The sequence below is a fragment of the Cyphellophora europaea genome, assembly GCF_000365145.1.
Source record: "Cyphellophora europaea CBS 101466 unplaced genomic scaffold supercont1.2, whole genome shotgun sequence".
NCBI lineage: Eukaryota > Fungi > Ascomycota > Eurotiomycetes > Chaetothyriales > Cyphellophoraceae > Cyphellophora > Cyphellophora europaea.
This window is the reverse complement of record NW_008481808.1, coordinates 622,143-637,135: the sequence shown is the minus strand read 5'-3', so window position 1 is coordinate 637,135 and position 14,993 is coordinate 622,143. Positions and strand designations below refer to the sequence as shown.

General features: G+C 53.9%; 5 protein-coding genes across 5 annotated transcripts; 1 reads left to right on the top strand and 4 right to left on the bottom strand.

The window, feature by feature from the left end:
* Positions 1-1,848: 1,848 nt before the first annotated feature.
* On the top strand, positions 1,849-4,353 carry HMPREF1541_01719 (uncharacterized protein; the record flags this gene model as incomplete). The annotated part of the gene is made up of 1 exon (XM_008716076.1): positions 1,849-4,353. The coding sequence occupies one exon, from the start codon at positions 1,849-1,851 to the stop codon at positions 4,351-4,353; it is 2,505 nt and encodes an 834-aa protein (XP_008714298.1).
* Positions 4,354-5,537: 1,184 nt separating this feature from the next.
* HMPREF1541_01718 (uncharacterized protein) lies at positions 5,538-6,478 on the bottom strand (the record flags this gene model as incomplete). Its single annotated transcript, XM_008716075.1, has 2 exons — positions 5,538-6,390; positions 6,447-6,478. The coding sequence occupies 2 exons, from the start codon at positions 6,476-6,478 to the stop codon at positions 5,538-5,540; spliced, it is 885 nt and encodes a 294-aa protein (XP_008714297.1).
* Positions 6,479-7,716: 1,238 nt separating this feature from the next.
* Positions 7,717-8,516, bottom strand: HMPREF1541_01717 (uncharacterized protein; the record flags this gene model as incomplete). Its single annotated transcript, XM_008716074.1, has 3 exons — positions 7,717-7,938; positions 7,989-8,314; positions 8,369-8,516. 3 exons carry the CDS (start codon positions 8,514-8,516, stop codon positions 7,717-7,719), a joined length of 696 nt encoding a protein of 231 aa, XP_008714296.1.
* A 985-nt stretch (positions 8,517-9,501) lies between these two features.
* On the bottom strand, positions 9,502-11,085 carry HMPREF1541_01716 (uncharacterized protein; the record flags this gene model as incomplete). The annotated part of the gene is made up of 2 exons (XM_008716073.1): positions 9,502-9,579; positions 9,628-11,085. The coding sequence occupies 2 exons, from the start codon at positions 11,083-11,085 to the stop codon at positions 9,502-9,504; spliced, it is 1,536 nt and encodes a 511-aa protein (XP_008714295.1).
* A 387-nt stretch (positions 11,086-11,472) lies between these two features.
* Positions 11,473-12,936, bottom strand: HMPREF1541_01715 (peptidyl-prolyl cis-trans isomerase-like 4; the record flags this gene model as incomplete). The annotated part of the gene is made up of 3 exons (XM_008716072.1): positions 11,473-12,059; positions 12,106-12,806; positions 12,857-12,936. The coding sequence occupies 3 exons, from the start codon at positions 12,934-12,936 to the stop codon at positions 11,473-11,475; spliced, it is 1,368 nt and encodes a 455-aa protein (XP_008714294.1).
* Between the last annotated feature and the right edge of the window lie 2,057 nt (positions 12,937-14,993).

The following is a 14,993-nucleotide window of genomic DNA, read 5'->3' as shown; positions in this document are numbered from 1 at the left end:
GGAGGTCATGGCAAGATGGGCTTCAGCTGAAGTATTTGACAGTGGGCTCGTCGGAGCTGGCGGAAGACCACCTGGCCCAGCTATATTGTTGCTGTTTGACGTGTCTTCCGGAGTTCTATTACTCTCTACAGACGTATGATTGCCAGGTGCTGCTGGACAAGTTCCGTCCATAGCACCTCTGCTATCGTCGTCGCCGTCGTGAGCTCCCCCGTGACCAGGATTCGCGGATCTGGGTGACGAGTCGTGGCTTGGACCACCACGAGGGCCATCGTCAGGAGACTCAGACATATTCTCATTGGACTCGTTGGCAGCTGGAGCACTAGTGACATCGTTGCTGCGCCCGAGGCCGACTCTGGGGTCCTCATTGTCGGCAGCGTTTGGCTGAGCGTCAGTTATGCTGGAGCGTGCAGCAGCTTCTCTTCCGGCAGACCTACGCTCACGAAGCATTTCGTCGACCCTCCTATGCATGTCCGGGAGTAGCAACCGTCCGAGCGGTTCCCAGCTATCGTACTCGCCTTTTCGAGAGTTAAGGGTGGCTGGAGGCAGTTTAGAACCTCCACGGCTAGGGCGTAGCCATCCGCGGACCATAATGAGACGATAGAGTAAGCTTGCCTGGAGGGAGTTACCTTGCGTGTTGTGCATGGCATATGTAGCCCCGATGTAAACAAGACTAGGTGCCGAGTCATTGTGATGATAAGACACAAAGGTGCTTAACTTCGAGTACACTCCTTCGTGGCTCTACCTGCAGTGCATGTTCAACGCAGACATTCTTTTCAGCCGTTTGCGGCATTGTTCACACAAGAGCTGGAGCACCGAACGGGCAATTGAAGTCACGAACGGCCTCGCGGGCATCGATCTTATGCTGCAGCAGTGACGAGGGCGCTATCCCGCCCCGTCTACAGAGAAACACAACGTCTGCGCCTTAGTCGCAGCAGTCTTAGGTCAATCTTGTGGTCGATTCACTTGGACCAGGCGTGCAGATATCGAGATGCGCTGCGTTCAACCAGTTTCGTAGCTGACGATAACGGGTGAATGTGCAGCGCCGATGGGCAAACGAGGCTGATAGAATAGACTTTGGGCTAGGGAAAGCTTGACCATGTAGTGCACCAGTCATTTGAAATCGAAACGGCTGCGTCAGCGTACAGCTTCGCATAATGCTAGCTTCTCTGTAGAGGAAGGCAAAGTAATGTCTAAGCCTGTGGAGAAGTATGGTAGATGCATAGAGCCACTTCGTCGGCTCGAAACAAGATTCGCAGGCGGAGGAGGGATCAATGTCGTCCGTTTGACATCATGACCGCATAGCACCTGGGTATTGCGGGTTTACCGGAACGAGAATGTTAGATGCGACCTCACCTCGCACCTGCAGCCTGCACTGCCACTTTCCTTCATTCGTATGTACTAGTCGGTATTCATCGCCCCTGCCTCGCATGCCTCTACGTCGCTTCTGACGATCGTCGTGCTTGGTATTCCCGAAATATCTTACATACCGTTTTATACGACCGTTTCCCTTCCTTGCCATGCCGTGACACTACCCACTCGGGCTCACAGCTTTGCTTGTCGTTATCATTTCACCTGTATCACTGTACAATCTTGGTCTTGCGTCTCACAGCGTTCGAGGTTCCGCGGCAAGGCCCAGCCTGATTATGCCACACCCCATTCACCATGGCCTCGTCCCCAGCCAAACAATCTTTAGTCCCAAAGCTCGAGACCGATCACCGCAAACTTCTGAATCCAGATCATCAGGATGACTCGCCAATCTCGGACCAGGAATACCTCTCTGATGATGTCCCGCCGGGACCCGTTGGCGATAGCGTCATCGCTGTCAGTATCTCCCGCGCCCAGACTTATATGAAGTCTCCCACAACACCTGCAGTTGAAAAGCAGCGCATCCTGGACCAATCTCGAGATTACTTCGATCGCACGCAATCTTCAGAAGCAATCCCCGAGGGCACTCAGCCGCCGTCTCCCGTGACTGCATCTTCTCAGCCGGGCCCGACCCAGCAGCTTGATCCCGTCCCAGCACCATGGAAGGCTCCCACCATGCAGAGACCTTCGATAGCAGCGGCATTTGACGAAGTTAGGAATGTCACAAAGCGCCGTTCCTTATCGGGGTCCAATATGTTTGGAAGCTTGAAGAAGATGTTGCCCGACATGCCGTCCCTGCCCACGCTCAAATCACAGTCATTCTATTCCAACTTCAGCGCCGAGCCTTCCCCAAGGACCGAGAAAGAGGAAACGGATAAAGCTGACAAGGCCAGTGATCGTCCGGAGCGACAAGCCAAGGCCTGGTATTCGCACATAGGCGGATCAGACATCACCGAGCGTGGACCATCGACGCCCCCGGGCAAATCCGGATTCCACAGGCTTGATACCTCCCAGTCGACCAAGTCCAAGAGGCATAGTGACCCGCTACTCCTGGAAAAAGCGCTTCAACGAGAGCCTACTGCAGGTCTGGATGGCAATGTGGAATCTTTCCTGACCCCCATCTCACCAGGACGACGCAATTCGGAAAGCTCGCTGTACCTGTCCCGCAGACTCTCAGGCGTTTCAAGCTATGACGATATGACCGCCTTTGCCCACGTATCAGAGATGGCGAACTCCAGACTCAAAGCCCTCACCGACAGCTTTCAGAGCTCAACCATCCGTTTTCCACGCCTACCCACCATGAAAACCAATTTTGGCAAGACGACTCCTACGGATGACGAAACAGACCGGAACACTCAGCTCAATGCTCAAAGTTCTAGCCGAGATCGATCTTCTGGTAAAGAGAAGGAAAGATTCTACACCAACCTTCATAACATTCGAAAGTCAAAAAGGTTGATCGAAATAGAGACGTCGCAACACCGCGCACACCCCATCTTGTCCGATGCACTTGATGAGCTGGAGGGGGATCTGGTCATCCTCGGGGGATATCGCGGATCTATATTGAGGGAAGCAAAATCACCAAACAGACAACTCTGGGCTCCGGTCAAAGTTGGTCTAAACCTGCGAAAGGCCGACTTGGAGGTTGGACTGACCCGAGAGGACGAGGAAAGAGCAGCAGATACCATCGTACCAGGTGGTGTCCTTTCACATATTGGGCCAATTGATATATGCCGACGGCTGCTGAAACATTCTCGTAAGTGCCCCAATTTGAAAAACGGCACTCTGAGGGTCCACGACTGGGGTTACGACTGGCGGCTGAGCCCTGATCTTCTGGCTGGTCGCCTGATCAATTTTCTGGAGGGCCTCGAATGCAATCAGCCAGATCAATCACCGGAGAAGCGAGGCGCGTGGCTTATTGCTCATAGCCTCGGAGGTCTCATCACACGATATGCAGTTAACCTCCGGCCGGAGCTCTTTGCTGGGGTTCTCTATGCTGGCACTCCACAGAACTGCGTAAATATAATGGGCCCACTGAGGAACGGCGATGATGTTCTTTTAAGCTCCAAAGTTCTGACAGCACAGGTCAATTTCACCATACGAACCAGTTTTGCTTTACTTCCCGAAGATGGCCGATGCTTTATTCAGAGGGACACCAATGAGCGACTTGACTTGGACTTTTTTGACCCAAAGACGTGGGAAGACCACCATCTTAGTCCCTGCATTAAGGCGGCTGTTGATCCAACATCAGTCACAAAGCAACGTGATAGAAGCAAAAGCCTCGTCGGTATGATGGCGCAGAGCGTTTCAAACCTCCAATTGCCTGGATTTCTGAGCAATGGTCCGGACTCACCACGCTCAGGTACTCTGCCTTCCAAGCCCCCCTATCCTCAAATAAACGCCGAACCTGCCAGGGTTGAGTCTACCACTTCAGATGAACGCTCGTCTGCTCCAGACTACGCCCAGAACTTGGTAGCGGAACCTGCAGGCGAGGCCTTGATGGAGCCGAGTATGGGAACCAACAACTTGAAGCCGCACAAGACCTCAGGCGCCACAACCAGCACACTGGATCCCGCCGCAGCTCGTGAGTACCTTGCCCGCACGCTCAAGGAGATAGTTGCATTTAAGCGCGCTCTCGCCCATAAGCCTGCGCAGCAGAGTGCCAACCGCTACCCGCCACACGCACTCATCTTCGGCAAGACGGTACCGACCGTCTACGGAGCGAAAGTAGCAAGCCGCGAAGCCATCAAGTACGCCGATTCTCTTGACGACCTGGTATTTGCCGCTGGTGATGGCGTGGTGTTAGCATCGGCGGCGCAACTGCCCGAAGGATACAGGGTCGTGAAAGGAGGGCGAATCGAAAGTGATCGAGGGCATGTGGGCTTGATGGGAGACCTGGAGGGAGTGGGGAGGGCGTTGAGTGCGTTAGTTGACGGCCGTCGAAAAGGAGTGGGCATGGGATGCTATGCAGATGTTCAAAAAAGTGCGTAGGCAAGCCGCAACTGCAAGGAACAGACTCTGAGCAGAGATATCATCCGTGGTTGTAGAGTGGAGGCCAGGTCCATACTTTCTCCAGCAGCAGAGTTGGTGCCATTCTGGATAGAGGCAACGATGGCGGGAAAGCGAAGAGCAATATCCATACCTACCTACGTGATCTATAAGCCAACAGCCAAGCAGTCAAGCTCTGAATTGCCCATTCATACTCAAGCTTTCATCTCCCTGCAATTCTAACCAAAAGCAGTTCAGGTTCACCAAACGTCCATCTATGTTCTCTTGTCCAGAATATCTCCAAGTCTAGCTCCGACTTCGGTCCCTCGCCCGTGACCGTAGTGGTATAGATGCGAGAGCAAGGGCACCCTTGTCTATTGTGATACGAGAATGGATAGCTTGTTTCGGACGCTGTTGTGCGCTCTGAGGATGAGAGACAGCGTGAGGTGTGGAGTGTGAAAAGGGGGGGAAACATGAAGTGTGAAAGGGTGGATGGAGGAGCCTGCGGAATGGCTTGACGAATGCGTGGCTTTGCCTTATGGCGCGAGGCGTCGGCGTTCTGCTTCTAGAGGCGAATGAGTCGCTCAGCGGCCTTGCAAGGTGTCAGATGCCTCCCGAAGAGTCCAGGCTTGGGTTGGAGAGGTAATTTGCAGGTTCAAATGCTGGGTGGGAGCCGAGACAGTACGAGGCATCTAGGATGGGTTGTGGGTGTCGGCAGAGATTTGCTGGATCTCAGGTTGGACGCGTTCTGATATTAAAGGCTCCTTGTGCTGGTGCTCGAGGCTTCTTCTTACGGCTCTGCTTGAGGCCATCTCCCCTGGGGAGAGCCTGGAGATTGGTGCTGGGATAACGATGACTGTGTGGGTAAATGCATGTATCTTATCATAACGGAGATTGCCATGACGCTCGTGTGTGGGTGATGCTGAGATGTGTTCCAATCTCTTTCAATCTGCTATTGAGTGGGTTGCTGAAGTCGATGAGGGTGGTGTCAGGTGTATTCAGATGCGCTTCTGAGGCCTTTGGTGCTCTACTTCGGTGAGCTTCCGGCTGTGCCTTCGTCATATCGTTGCTGTCCTTGCCTTAATTTCCAATGTATGACAGGGCGTCTTGCTTCGACCTGTCCGCCAACTTATGAAGGCCATGAGATCCAAGACAGTCACCGGCCGATGCTTGTGCTTCCGAGGGTGCTAGTCGATAGCCATCGCACTTGCGCACTTCGAATCCCGATGCTTGTGCTCATGAAAGCAACAGCCGGTCCACTCAGCCGGATTCGGCGGCAAGCTCAAGTTCGGCCTCTTGACCCTCGCCTTAGCCGGCTCACCACCAGTAGCACCATCATCAACCTCCTCCTTCACACGCCCATACATGCCCTGCACATGGCCCGTGAAGCCCTGACTCTCCAGCATCTCATGCAAGCCATCCAGATGCCACATGACAACAACGGGACTGCTGGCAAATAGGCGCTTGAGCAACCCATTCCCCGCAAAGCCGCCATCATGCCAGCCGCGCACGAGGATCTTGTACGTCAACTGCGCGACGAGGAATTCCAGCAGCTTGACTTTCCCTTCGTGGTTGGGATCATCTGGTGGCATGGTGCGGGCGAGCTTGACCATGCTGCGTAGGCCCAGCTGCTCGTCCGGGTGACGCGCATGGTGGTGGCGCACCGCGTCCAAGATGTCGTTGCGGAAGGGCTCGCTGCGCAGGGTGTGAGCGAGAAGGTATGTGTCCGCCGTAAGGGCGTGGTCGCCGACCATTGGGGTTAGGGGCTTGTTGTAGATCCACTCGATGAATTGCTTGAAGGGTGCGAGGGCGAAGTCGGGTTCGCGAAGCGTCGAGGGAAGGAGCGCTGGATTGGCGGGGTCGTTGTCATCTTCGTCGTCCTCGATGAACATGCCTTGCTCGTTGCGTTGGTGGGTGAGCTTCTCGCGGAAGTAGGGCGAGGTGGTAATTAGCAGGTCGCGATAGATGTGGAAAATTTGGGCCTGGGTAGGCGGATTTTGGGCGCCAATGATGATCTTGACAGTGCCATTCTTGGTGAACCTGGAGACCAATGTTAGCAGGCGGTAGGAAGTGATAATGATGGAGGGAGGTCATACTTGGCGAAGTCTTCGCGGCTTCGTGGAGGCATTTTGCACGGTGGCTGTATTGGCATTCGCTGTGGGCTTTGGGTAGACTTGCTTGGTCGCGCGAATGAATTCAGTGGTATCGATGTTATGAGATAATGCTTCTAGATATCGTCAATCAACCCCCGGCAGTAGTGCGTGGCTGAGGCAAGGAAGGAGGTTGAAGGCTTTTGACCAGGAAGGTATTAGTAGTTTGCTCCGCGAGTGAAAGCGGCCAATCGAGCATGTGCCTGAAGATCGAGGAAGGCAAACGTGACGTTGAGATAATGGAGTGAAGACAATGTTCTTGACCACTAGTCCAGCTTGAGATGAAGAGGGTAGAAGAGCCCTCATGTGCGCATGTGCTGAGTCGAGACTCAGTTTGTGTGCTTGAGCGCAATGAACTGATGCAAGAGTGAGCTTGCAGACGGGCAGAGCATCAGGATCCTGGAGCTTGTCCCTTACCTCATTTGAAGCCGACTTTGGCCATCAGCTTCTGAAGCAGCGTCTTGATGCAGACCTTCGAGCAGTGACTGACGGCAGTTCAGGCCCAGCTGGCTGTCTCCTGTTGGGATCAAGACTGATTGAGGATGTCCTTGAATGGATCTGGCACAATGACTTGAGCTGACCGGCATAATGCAGCAGATCTATCGGCAGCTAAGGGGACGGGGCGAGGGCGACAAAACACAGGTTAAGAAAAGCTTTGTGAGACCTCTATCGCAATTGATTGGTATCTCAACAACCAAGACGTGATATGTTGAGATGGCCACTGCAGATCCAGTCGTTCCAGCACCGACATCACCACTTCCACCCGTCATGTCAGAGCGTGCACATCGTACCTCACCCGCCCCCGACTTTCCCTTCCGCCTTCACCCTGATCAGTCTGCCGATGAAATCGTCTCCGTCCTCCTGCATTCAGATCCTTCGTTACTGGGTCCTCCTAGATCAGAAGAGTCAAGGGTTCGTTGGATAAAGAAGCATTATCAAACTCCGGGTATTCTGATTTCCGTTATGCTGTGTCGTAGTTCCAAACGACGATGGGTCCCAGGATCCCTGTCGCAAACGCTTGAAACGTATTGGTCGTGAGAAACATTAAAGATGTCGATGCCATGATCGAGGGGCCGGACGTGCAGTCGAGCAGCCGAGGTATCGTAACGTCAAAAGATAAATCGCAAATGCTGGAAGCGATGGTGGGTTGGAAAAATCAAGCAAAAACACTAAGAAAGCACACAGCAAGGCCCACGGATGAACGAGCACATATCGCCTAAGCGACAGTTGCTGTGGGAACGGCAGCAATGTCGCTGGCATCAGCGGGTGCTGTAGTGCCATCAGTGTACGTTCCGTTGAGGGTGGCAGGAGTCGCACCGGTCTCGGTGGAGGTGCAATCCTTGCTGATATGGCCAGGCTGGCCACACTTGTAGCAGGTCTTGCCCGCTGCATTGAGAGGGCCGCCATTGGGAGCGGTACAGTCACGAGAGATGTGTCCCTACGCTATGTTAGATCAAGTTTATGAGGACAGCCCAGGCTGCAACTTACGAGCTTGCCGCAAGCATAGCATTTCATGGCCTGCGCCTGGCAGTCGCGGGCATAGTGATTGGGACCACCACACTTGTAGCAAGTTGCGGCTCGGTTGGTGGTGACAGTATTGAAACCACCATTGAAGCCACCACGGAAGCCAGGACCGCGAGCGCCACGTCCGGCAGGTCCAGGTCCACCCATGCCTGGGGTAGGGCAGTTTCGTGCAATATGGCCCATTTGGCCGCAGGAGTAACAACGGCCGCCAGCAGCGCCTCCGGTGATGCGCAGCGTAGGACAATCAGCCTGGACGTGGCCGAGACCCTGGCAATGATAGCATTGTTTGGCTAGCGCGCAATGTTAGATGTGTCCTTGGTGTATTGGAGCAGGATCTTCCTCACTTTCGGTGGTGCGCGGGTGAGGGCACTGGTTGCTCTCGTGTCCGGGCTGTTTGCAGTTGTAGCAGAGGCGCTCGGAAGAGGTGCAGACCTCGGCGTAGTGGCCAACGTTGCCACACTTGTAGCATGCGCGACGTGAGAGGGACGACATTGTGGTAGTTTTGTAAATGGGAGGGACTTCTTCCTGTACGGCAACACCAAAGATGGTCAGTCATGTATTCTTTTTTCTCAATTGCATTCAAAGCGATATCAAGCGAGCCCCGCGTCTAGCCAGTGGCGCGGAAGCGCATTGACCCATTTGACCTCGACGTTGGGTGACATGGAACAGTCTGAGCGCCCTTGAGAACAATGGCATACCTGCTTCACCACCGCGCTGTGAGAGTATCCCAAGGGTCCGCCTTGATCGAGTTAGTATGCGGCGGTGAATGCGACTCCCGGCCGCATGCAGGATGGCGCAAGCAGGTCGTCGTGTGGGACAAAGGGCACCGAAGTCTGCAGGACGGAGCAAGAGGGCGCAGCTTACTGTATGGCTCTTCCCTCACTTCCTTTCCAACACTTCCAGCCTCCGTTCAAGACCTTCAACCCTTCAGCACCTGGAGCTTGGTGATACTGATCTCGAGAAGAATGGTTTTTGCGACAAGATTGGCAGAAAGGTGGGCGGGCGGGCAAATGATTTCTGCAAGCGACCCGAGAAGCTATACCGGTTTGGGTGTCATTCTTGGCACGTGACGCTAGACCTCGATACCACCTCGCTCACTCCCAAGGTCGAAGATCTTCGCTCACACGCTCCAGGGCGTGAGCGGCTCCGAGCTGGACACCCTCGGCTCTATACTGTGCAGCCCCTGGCGACCTGCAGACACAAAAATCCGTTGCTGGACGATTGGCGCCCAGTCACACCGCTACCGACCATCGCCAAAAGCAACTTCACTACTCTGTGCTCTTGCAGGTAGAGGCTGGAACACAGATTGCAGCAGACCCTTGTTACGGTATAGCTATGTGGCAGCCCTGCTTAGGCAGCTGCAACGGCTCTGAGTCTTATAAGAGTCTATTCCCGCCATATCCTTTCCTCGTGCATGCATCGCTCATTCGTGATATCAATGGTCTTGTTCTAATGTAGCAATCTCTCAGCTCAACCACTACTGCGCAGCCTTGCTCTCGATAACTGCAGGTGCCTTGATCTCGCGGTTGTCGAGATACCCTAGACCCTCTCCACCCTGCAGCCAGGTTAGCCATCACTGTTGCTTCGCGGGGTTTGAACTTACATAGCTGATGAGTGGTGACACCTCAACACCAGTCTCATCACCTTCGCTGATGACAGTGGCACCTGCATTCTTCAGCCATCTCGCTCCCTGTTGCATGATGTCCTTTTTGCTGGTGTCTGGATCATCTTCACCCGTGCCTCGAGCGTTCTTAAGCGGCGAGAACTCCTCTGCGCGGTCCACCTCTAAGCACGCGAATTTGTCCATGCCTATCAACGGGAAGACATCAAAAACGAATTGTTCGAGTTTGATACCGTTGGGCTTCTCCGGTTTGACTGTCTCACCCTTCTCGGTGTCCATGAAGGGGATCTTCTTCCTGGCGACGTGGTGAGGCAGCTTATTGTACCACTCCTCGATGCTCTCGAAGAAGCGGAAGGAGTAATAGTGATTGACAATATTGGCAGCACGGTACTTCAGGCGATCAGATGAGTCCTTGGCCTCGGCCATTTCCTTGTCGATTTCCGAGTACTCGACCACATCGGGTTTGTTGTCCTTCTGCACAATCAATCCGACAGGCTCGTTGGCAGCCCGCTTTCTGACAACCTTGGTGGCAATGTCGACGTTTTTGGCCGCTGCGAAGCCAATGAAAACAGGGTCCGCAACTTTGACCAGACAGTTGTCGACGCAGTAAGCGTGGATGTGCTCGATACCCCGCTTCCGCATGTCTCCTCTTGCCTCGGACATTATGAGCGCCTGGTAGATGCCACCGTTGCCGTCCGGGGCCACGGCCACCTTCGACTTGGTCTCCATTAGGATCTTGCCCTCATTAGAGATGCAAGGGAGGACACCCTGCTCGAAAATAATGACATTTTCCTGTGGTAACCCAAAATAGTTGTTGTCCTCAAAGAACTTCTGCGTAGGTTTTCTGGTAGGTCCGCTGGTCATGACATACCACGGCACTGCGGGAGTGCTGTCTGTACCCTTGTGCTTCTGTGCTAGCTCTTGTATCTTTGCAATGCGCTCGCCTTGTAGTTGGAACAGCGACTTCTTGCTCGGTAGGCCAATGTCGAAGCAGCCCTTGGGATCTGAACTGCCTAATCTTGTACCTTGACCTCCAGCCATGAGGACCACCGCAACCTTGTTCTCAGCCACCAGGTCTAGGCCAGCCTTGTACCACTTCTCAATCTGCTCGGCATCGGACTCGAGGATGGACGCAGACGCTTCGGCGGGAAGAGGTTCAATTGAGGGAGCCTTGCTCTCCTCTTGCTTTGGAGGGTACAGCGCCTTGTCGGCAAGCACATTGATACGATCGGGGTCGAAGCCCTTCAACTGATCGAAAAGCGCAGCTTTACCTGCCACATCGAGCTCGTCATAGAACGCAAAGACATGGTCTTGGCCAGCCTTTTCATACTTTTCTCGCAACTCTTTGAGGTCATCGGCGTTGGGTTCTGAAGGCGGGGCACCAGACTCCGCAGAGGAGAGATGCAACTTCTCGAGCACTTTGCTGACAACGCCTGCCATGGTGTATACTGAGTGGAAAGAACGAATATGGAACACGGACAAACCTTCTCGACTCTAGGCAGGCTTGTTAAATTCTTCTACAGCTCTTGATGAGGCAAGCACGAGAAAGGGGAGAGTCAGAGCTAGAGCAAACAACCAGATGTCAGCTTGGCGGCGCAGTCAGTCTGAAACAATGAGACGCAGTGAACGTGCAACAACGGCTCGCCCGCTTTCACTCAGCCTCGCGGGGCAGAGTCTAGCCTTACTGTGATGTCATTGGTCGGAAGCGGCCCCAACGCGGGTTGTGGAGTGTTGGAATGGTTACAACAGCAGGGGAGAGTTGTCAGAGTCAGAAGATGAGTGAGTCGGCTTTTCGGATGTATGAGAGTGAGAGCACGGTCGTTACGATCAATCCCGCCGCCGTCTGTATTCCCCATCGTCCCTCCGCCGGTCTCTGTCTCGATCTCGATCCCGAACCCTGTTCCCATGCGCTGCAGGTCTGTACCTATCCCGATCAGAGTCCCTGTGATTCCGGTCCTCTGGGTATCTGTTACGCCTTGGACTTCGGCTCCGGCTCCGGCTGGGAGATCGTCGTCGACTGCGTTCTGAACCTTGTTCCTCGCCCTGCTTCATGTCGGCCTTGTCGAAGACCATTCGGTAATTCCGCTCCCTCCTGCCACCATCCCCTTCACGGTAATGTCGTCGTTTCTCGAGGCTGTCGATGCCACCAAACCCACCGCGGCTCTGTGCTCGTTTCGAGTTGGTAGCATCGCGCCAGACATTGGATAGTTTCGACACACTCTGTGAAAAGTCGACGTGGATGCGGTGATCATCGATCAGAACGCCCTGCATCTTGAAGTAGGCTTGTTCGCAGTCCTTCTGGTTCTCAAACTCGATGAAGGCATACTGCAGGCTATCGCCTGTCTTCTTGTCGCGGATGACCTCGCATGACAGGATCTTGCCGAAGCGACTGAAAATGAGCTCCAGGTCCTCGTCTGCAATTGTTAGCGTGGGGTTTCAGTGGCATGGAGACATGCTTACCATGAGTGACCGGGTTGAGCTTGCACACAAATAATATGTTCTCTGGAGGCTTGACCTCTGCAAAGGGAAGGTCTCCAACCATTTCCAGAGTCAGAGCCTGAGCTCGAGCCTCGCGTTCACGCCGCAGTTTTTCCATAGCTTCTTCGTCCACATCTTGGTCGAGCTCTTCATCGTCCGCAATCATGACTGTTGCGAGTTGGGCCTTCGATGGCGCTGGACTTTGGTCGGGCACAACGAGACCTGGTGGGTCGTCGAATGGGTCGTCCAGAATCACTGTGTGGCGTAGTCGTATGTCTTTGAGTGGTCGCCCCTGCGCATCTGTGAATGCATCATTGATCTTCTCCAACACATCAAAACCCTCGACCACTTTGCCAAATGGCGCAGCCTTGCCGTTGAGATAATCAATGTCGTCGCCCAATGTAACAATGAATTGACTGCCAGCAAGTCGCTCATCAGCATCCCGGGAGGACGGCACAGTGGCCATACTAACGGTGCCACGCTCGATGTGCTTCAGCTTGGAGTTGATGTCGGCCACGTAGGTCTTCTTGGAAGGCCCCGACAGCAGACCCCAGATAGAACTACCTCCATCACTGTCCTTGGAATCCGGGCCGATTGGATCGCCGGTTTGAAATGAGAAGCCTTTCTGTATGCTATGCAATGGCGAAAAGTTGTAGTACTTGGTTTTGCATAGTTTCAAGAAGCTACTTGAGACTTAGTAGGTGTATTTTGATAATGCATTGGGGAGACGTACTTTTCGCAGGACCTAGGTGCATCCTCAACGAGAAGATCGACAACGAGATCTCCTAGAGAAGTCTCGAGGATGACGCTCATTTCAAGTCATCTAGTCGCTGTATGATTGAGTTTATGGTCAGGCGAGCGGTCTTTCAAGATTAATGCGACAGTGACAATTCCAAGAACATCAATTCGTGGATGGTAGAGTCGTTGCTGAAGGGAAGGCTGTTCACTAGCCTCAGCGGCAGGTGCAGACGAGCCTTGGCAATGCTTCCCACTACAACTGCCACTGTGAAACGACGCATCATCTTTACCCTGACCTCGACATTCTGGCTTACTGGGAACAACCACAACATCACCGTCTCGGGAAAGACTCGTGCCATGGTCGGATTCGACGCCTCACCGTCCAGAATTCTGTGCGATCTCCAGCAGACTCATGCTTCTCTGATGGACTTTGCTTCATCGCCACAACGGTAGTATCAGGTGTACAAAGAGCTTCTGGTCGAGACTGAAATCCTGGATCGCCCTTTTAATCTGCATGACATACTTGCAGCTCACTGGTACCTTGCCGCAGATGCCTCGGAGCATGCCTTCATTGAGTCGGCAAGGCGCCGTTGTGTACAGTCTATCCATGCCACCGCTTCCCGAGTCATACGAGTACAATAATCCCCCGAATTTGACACAGACTCCTTTCGCTTCTGCTTCGAAAACTCTTCTACGGCCAGGGCCACTTGCACCTAGCCGAATGAACCAGGGTTACTGACGAATGTAAACCTCCCAGCCGTTCTCGGCCGTCTGCAGCATGCCCTCGATCGGTAGAAGTGGATGGCTCTCGCTCTAATTGACAGCAATACACGTGGCCATGCATCCGCCCCCTGTCTCCCGCCAGCGTCTCTCCAGGATGCGTCAACAGCTATCTGAGACCAGTCCTCTGCCAACCATATTTGCAAGCTGCTTGCAAACCGCCGAAATCTCCGAAACGCGCGGACGACGGTGTCAGAGTTGCGCTCGGTGCACGGACAGATTCGCAACTGACTAACCCAGCCTCCTCATCTTGTTGGCTTGTGCATATCATGGCAGGTGCACTCCATTCGACAAAAATTTGCAGCATTGCCTGTGCGTCTGTACCACCAGTCCCATCATATGCAAGTTGATTGTGATTTGTCAGTTAGAACGGCAAGCCCAGCCTATCCAGCGGCCCCTCTTGACAGTCTCCGACATTTCGTCCAACCGTCGTCATGCGACTACGCGCAGGCAGTCCGCAGCCAATTTTCAGGGGCCAACCCTGCTCCCGAACCACCGTGGATGAGATACCTCGTCACAGTTGCAGCTGAATCTCGTTGACTGCGGTGATTCGTAGGTCATTAACGAACACTACCAAGCTCGGGCATGTCATGCATGGAAAATCTCCGAGAACATCACAGAAGAGGACGATACTGCATACCCTGGCCGATCCACCTTACGCAGCCCAGTTGTGGAAGGAGATTCATGACCACCATGACCAGCTTCCAGACCAGCACTGTACTAGCTTTATCAAGTTAACGTACAGAATCCAGCGAGACTGGTCGACGATCCAGGCTGATACTGAGCTCTAGATGTCCTAGAAGATCACCACCACTTGAATTGCTAACGTCGATCCAGAAATTTGATGGGAACGCTGATCCACTCCAATTAGCGGCGATTGAAACGTGAAGTCAGCCCGTCTTGAATGTTTGCTTAACCCGACTGCGTCGCCGTGCTGGTCGACGTCCAATCAGGCAACGCCTCCGACCAGGCTTGCCCCCTCTATCCTGCAGCCTTTGGCTCACACCTTCAAAATTACTGACCCTTTCTCACCAAGTGAGCTCTCGTGTCATCCTTTCGCCAGACACCCAGCCCTAGCTTAAATCCTTACCACCTCACTTTCGTGTCCCTCCACGCCTGATCAGGTTGTGTCTGGGCAGGCATGTAAGTCACTGGCCCACGCCTCGATACCGTCCTGCTCCTCCCATTTCAGCTCCATTGGTTGGAGCTCTCCCCGTGTTTCACGAGGGAGTGACGAGAGGCCCAAATCTTCCCATTGGGTGACTGGTCCAGCGGCACTCCATGATGCTTGCAAGATCCATCCTGTTCCTTGAGGGCGATGTTGGGTAGCACAATCCGGGTAAGTACAGGGC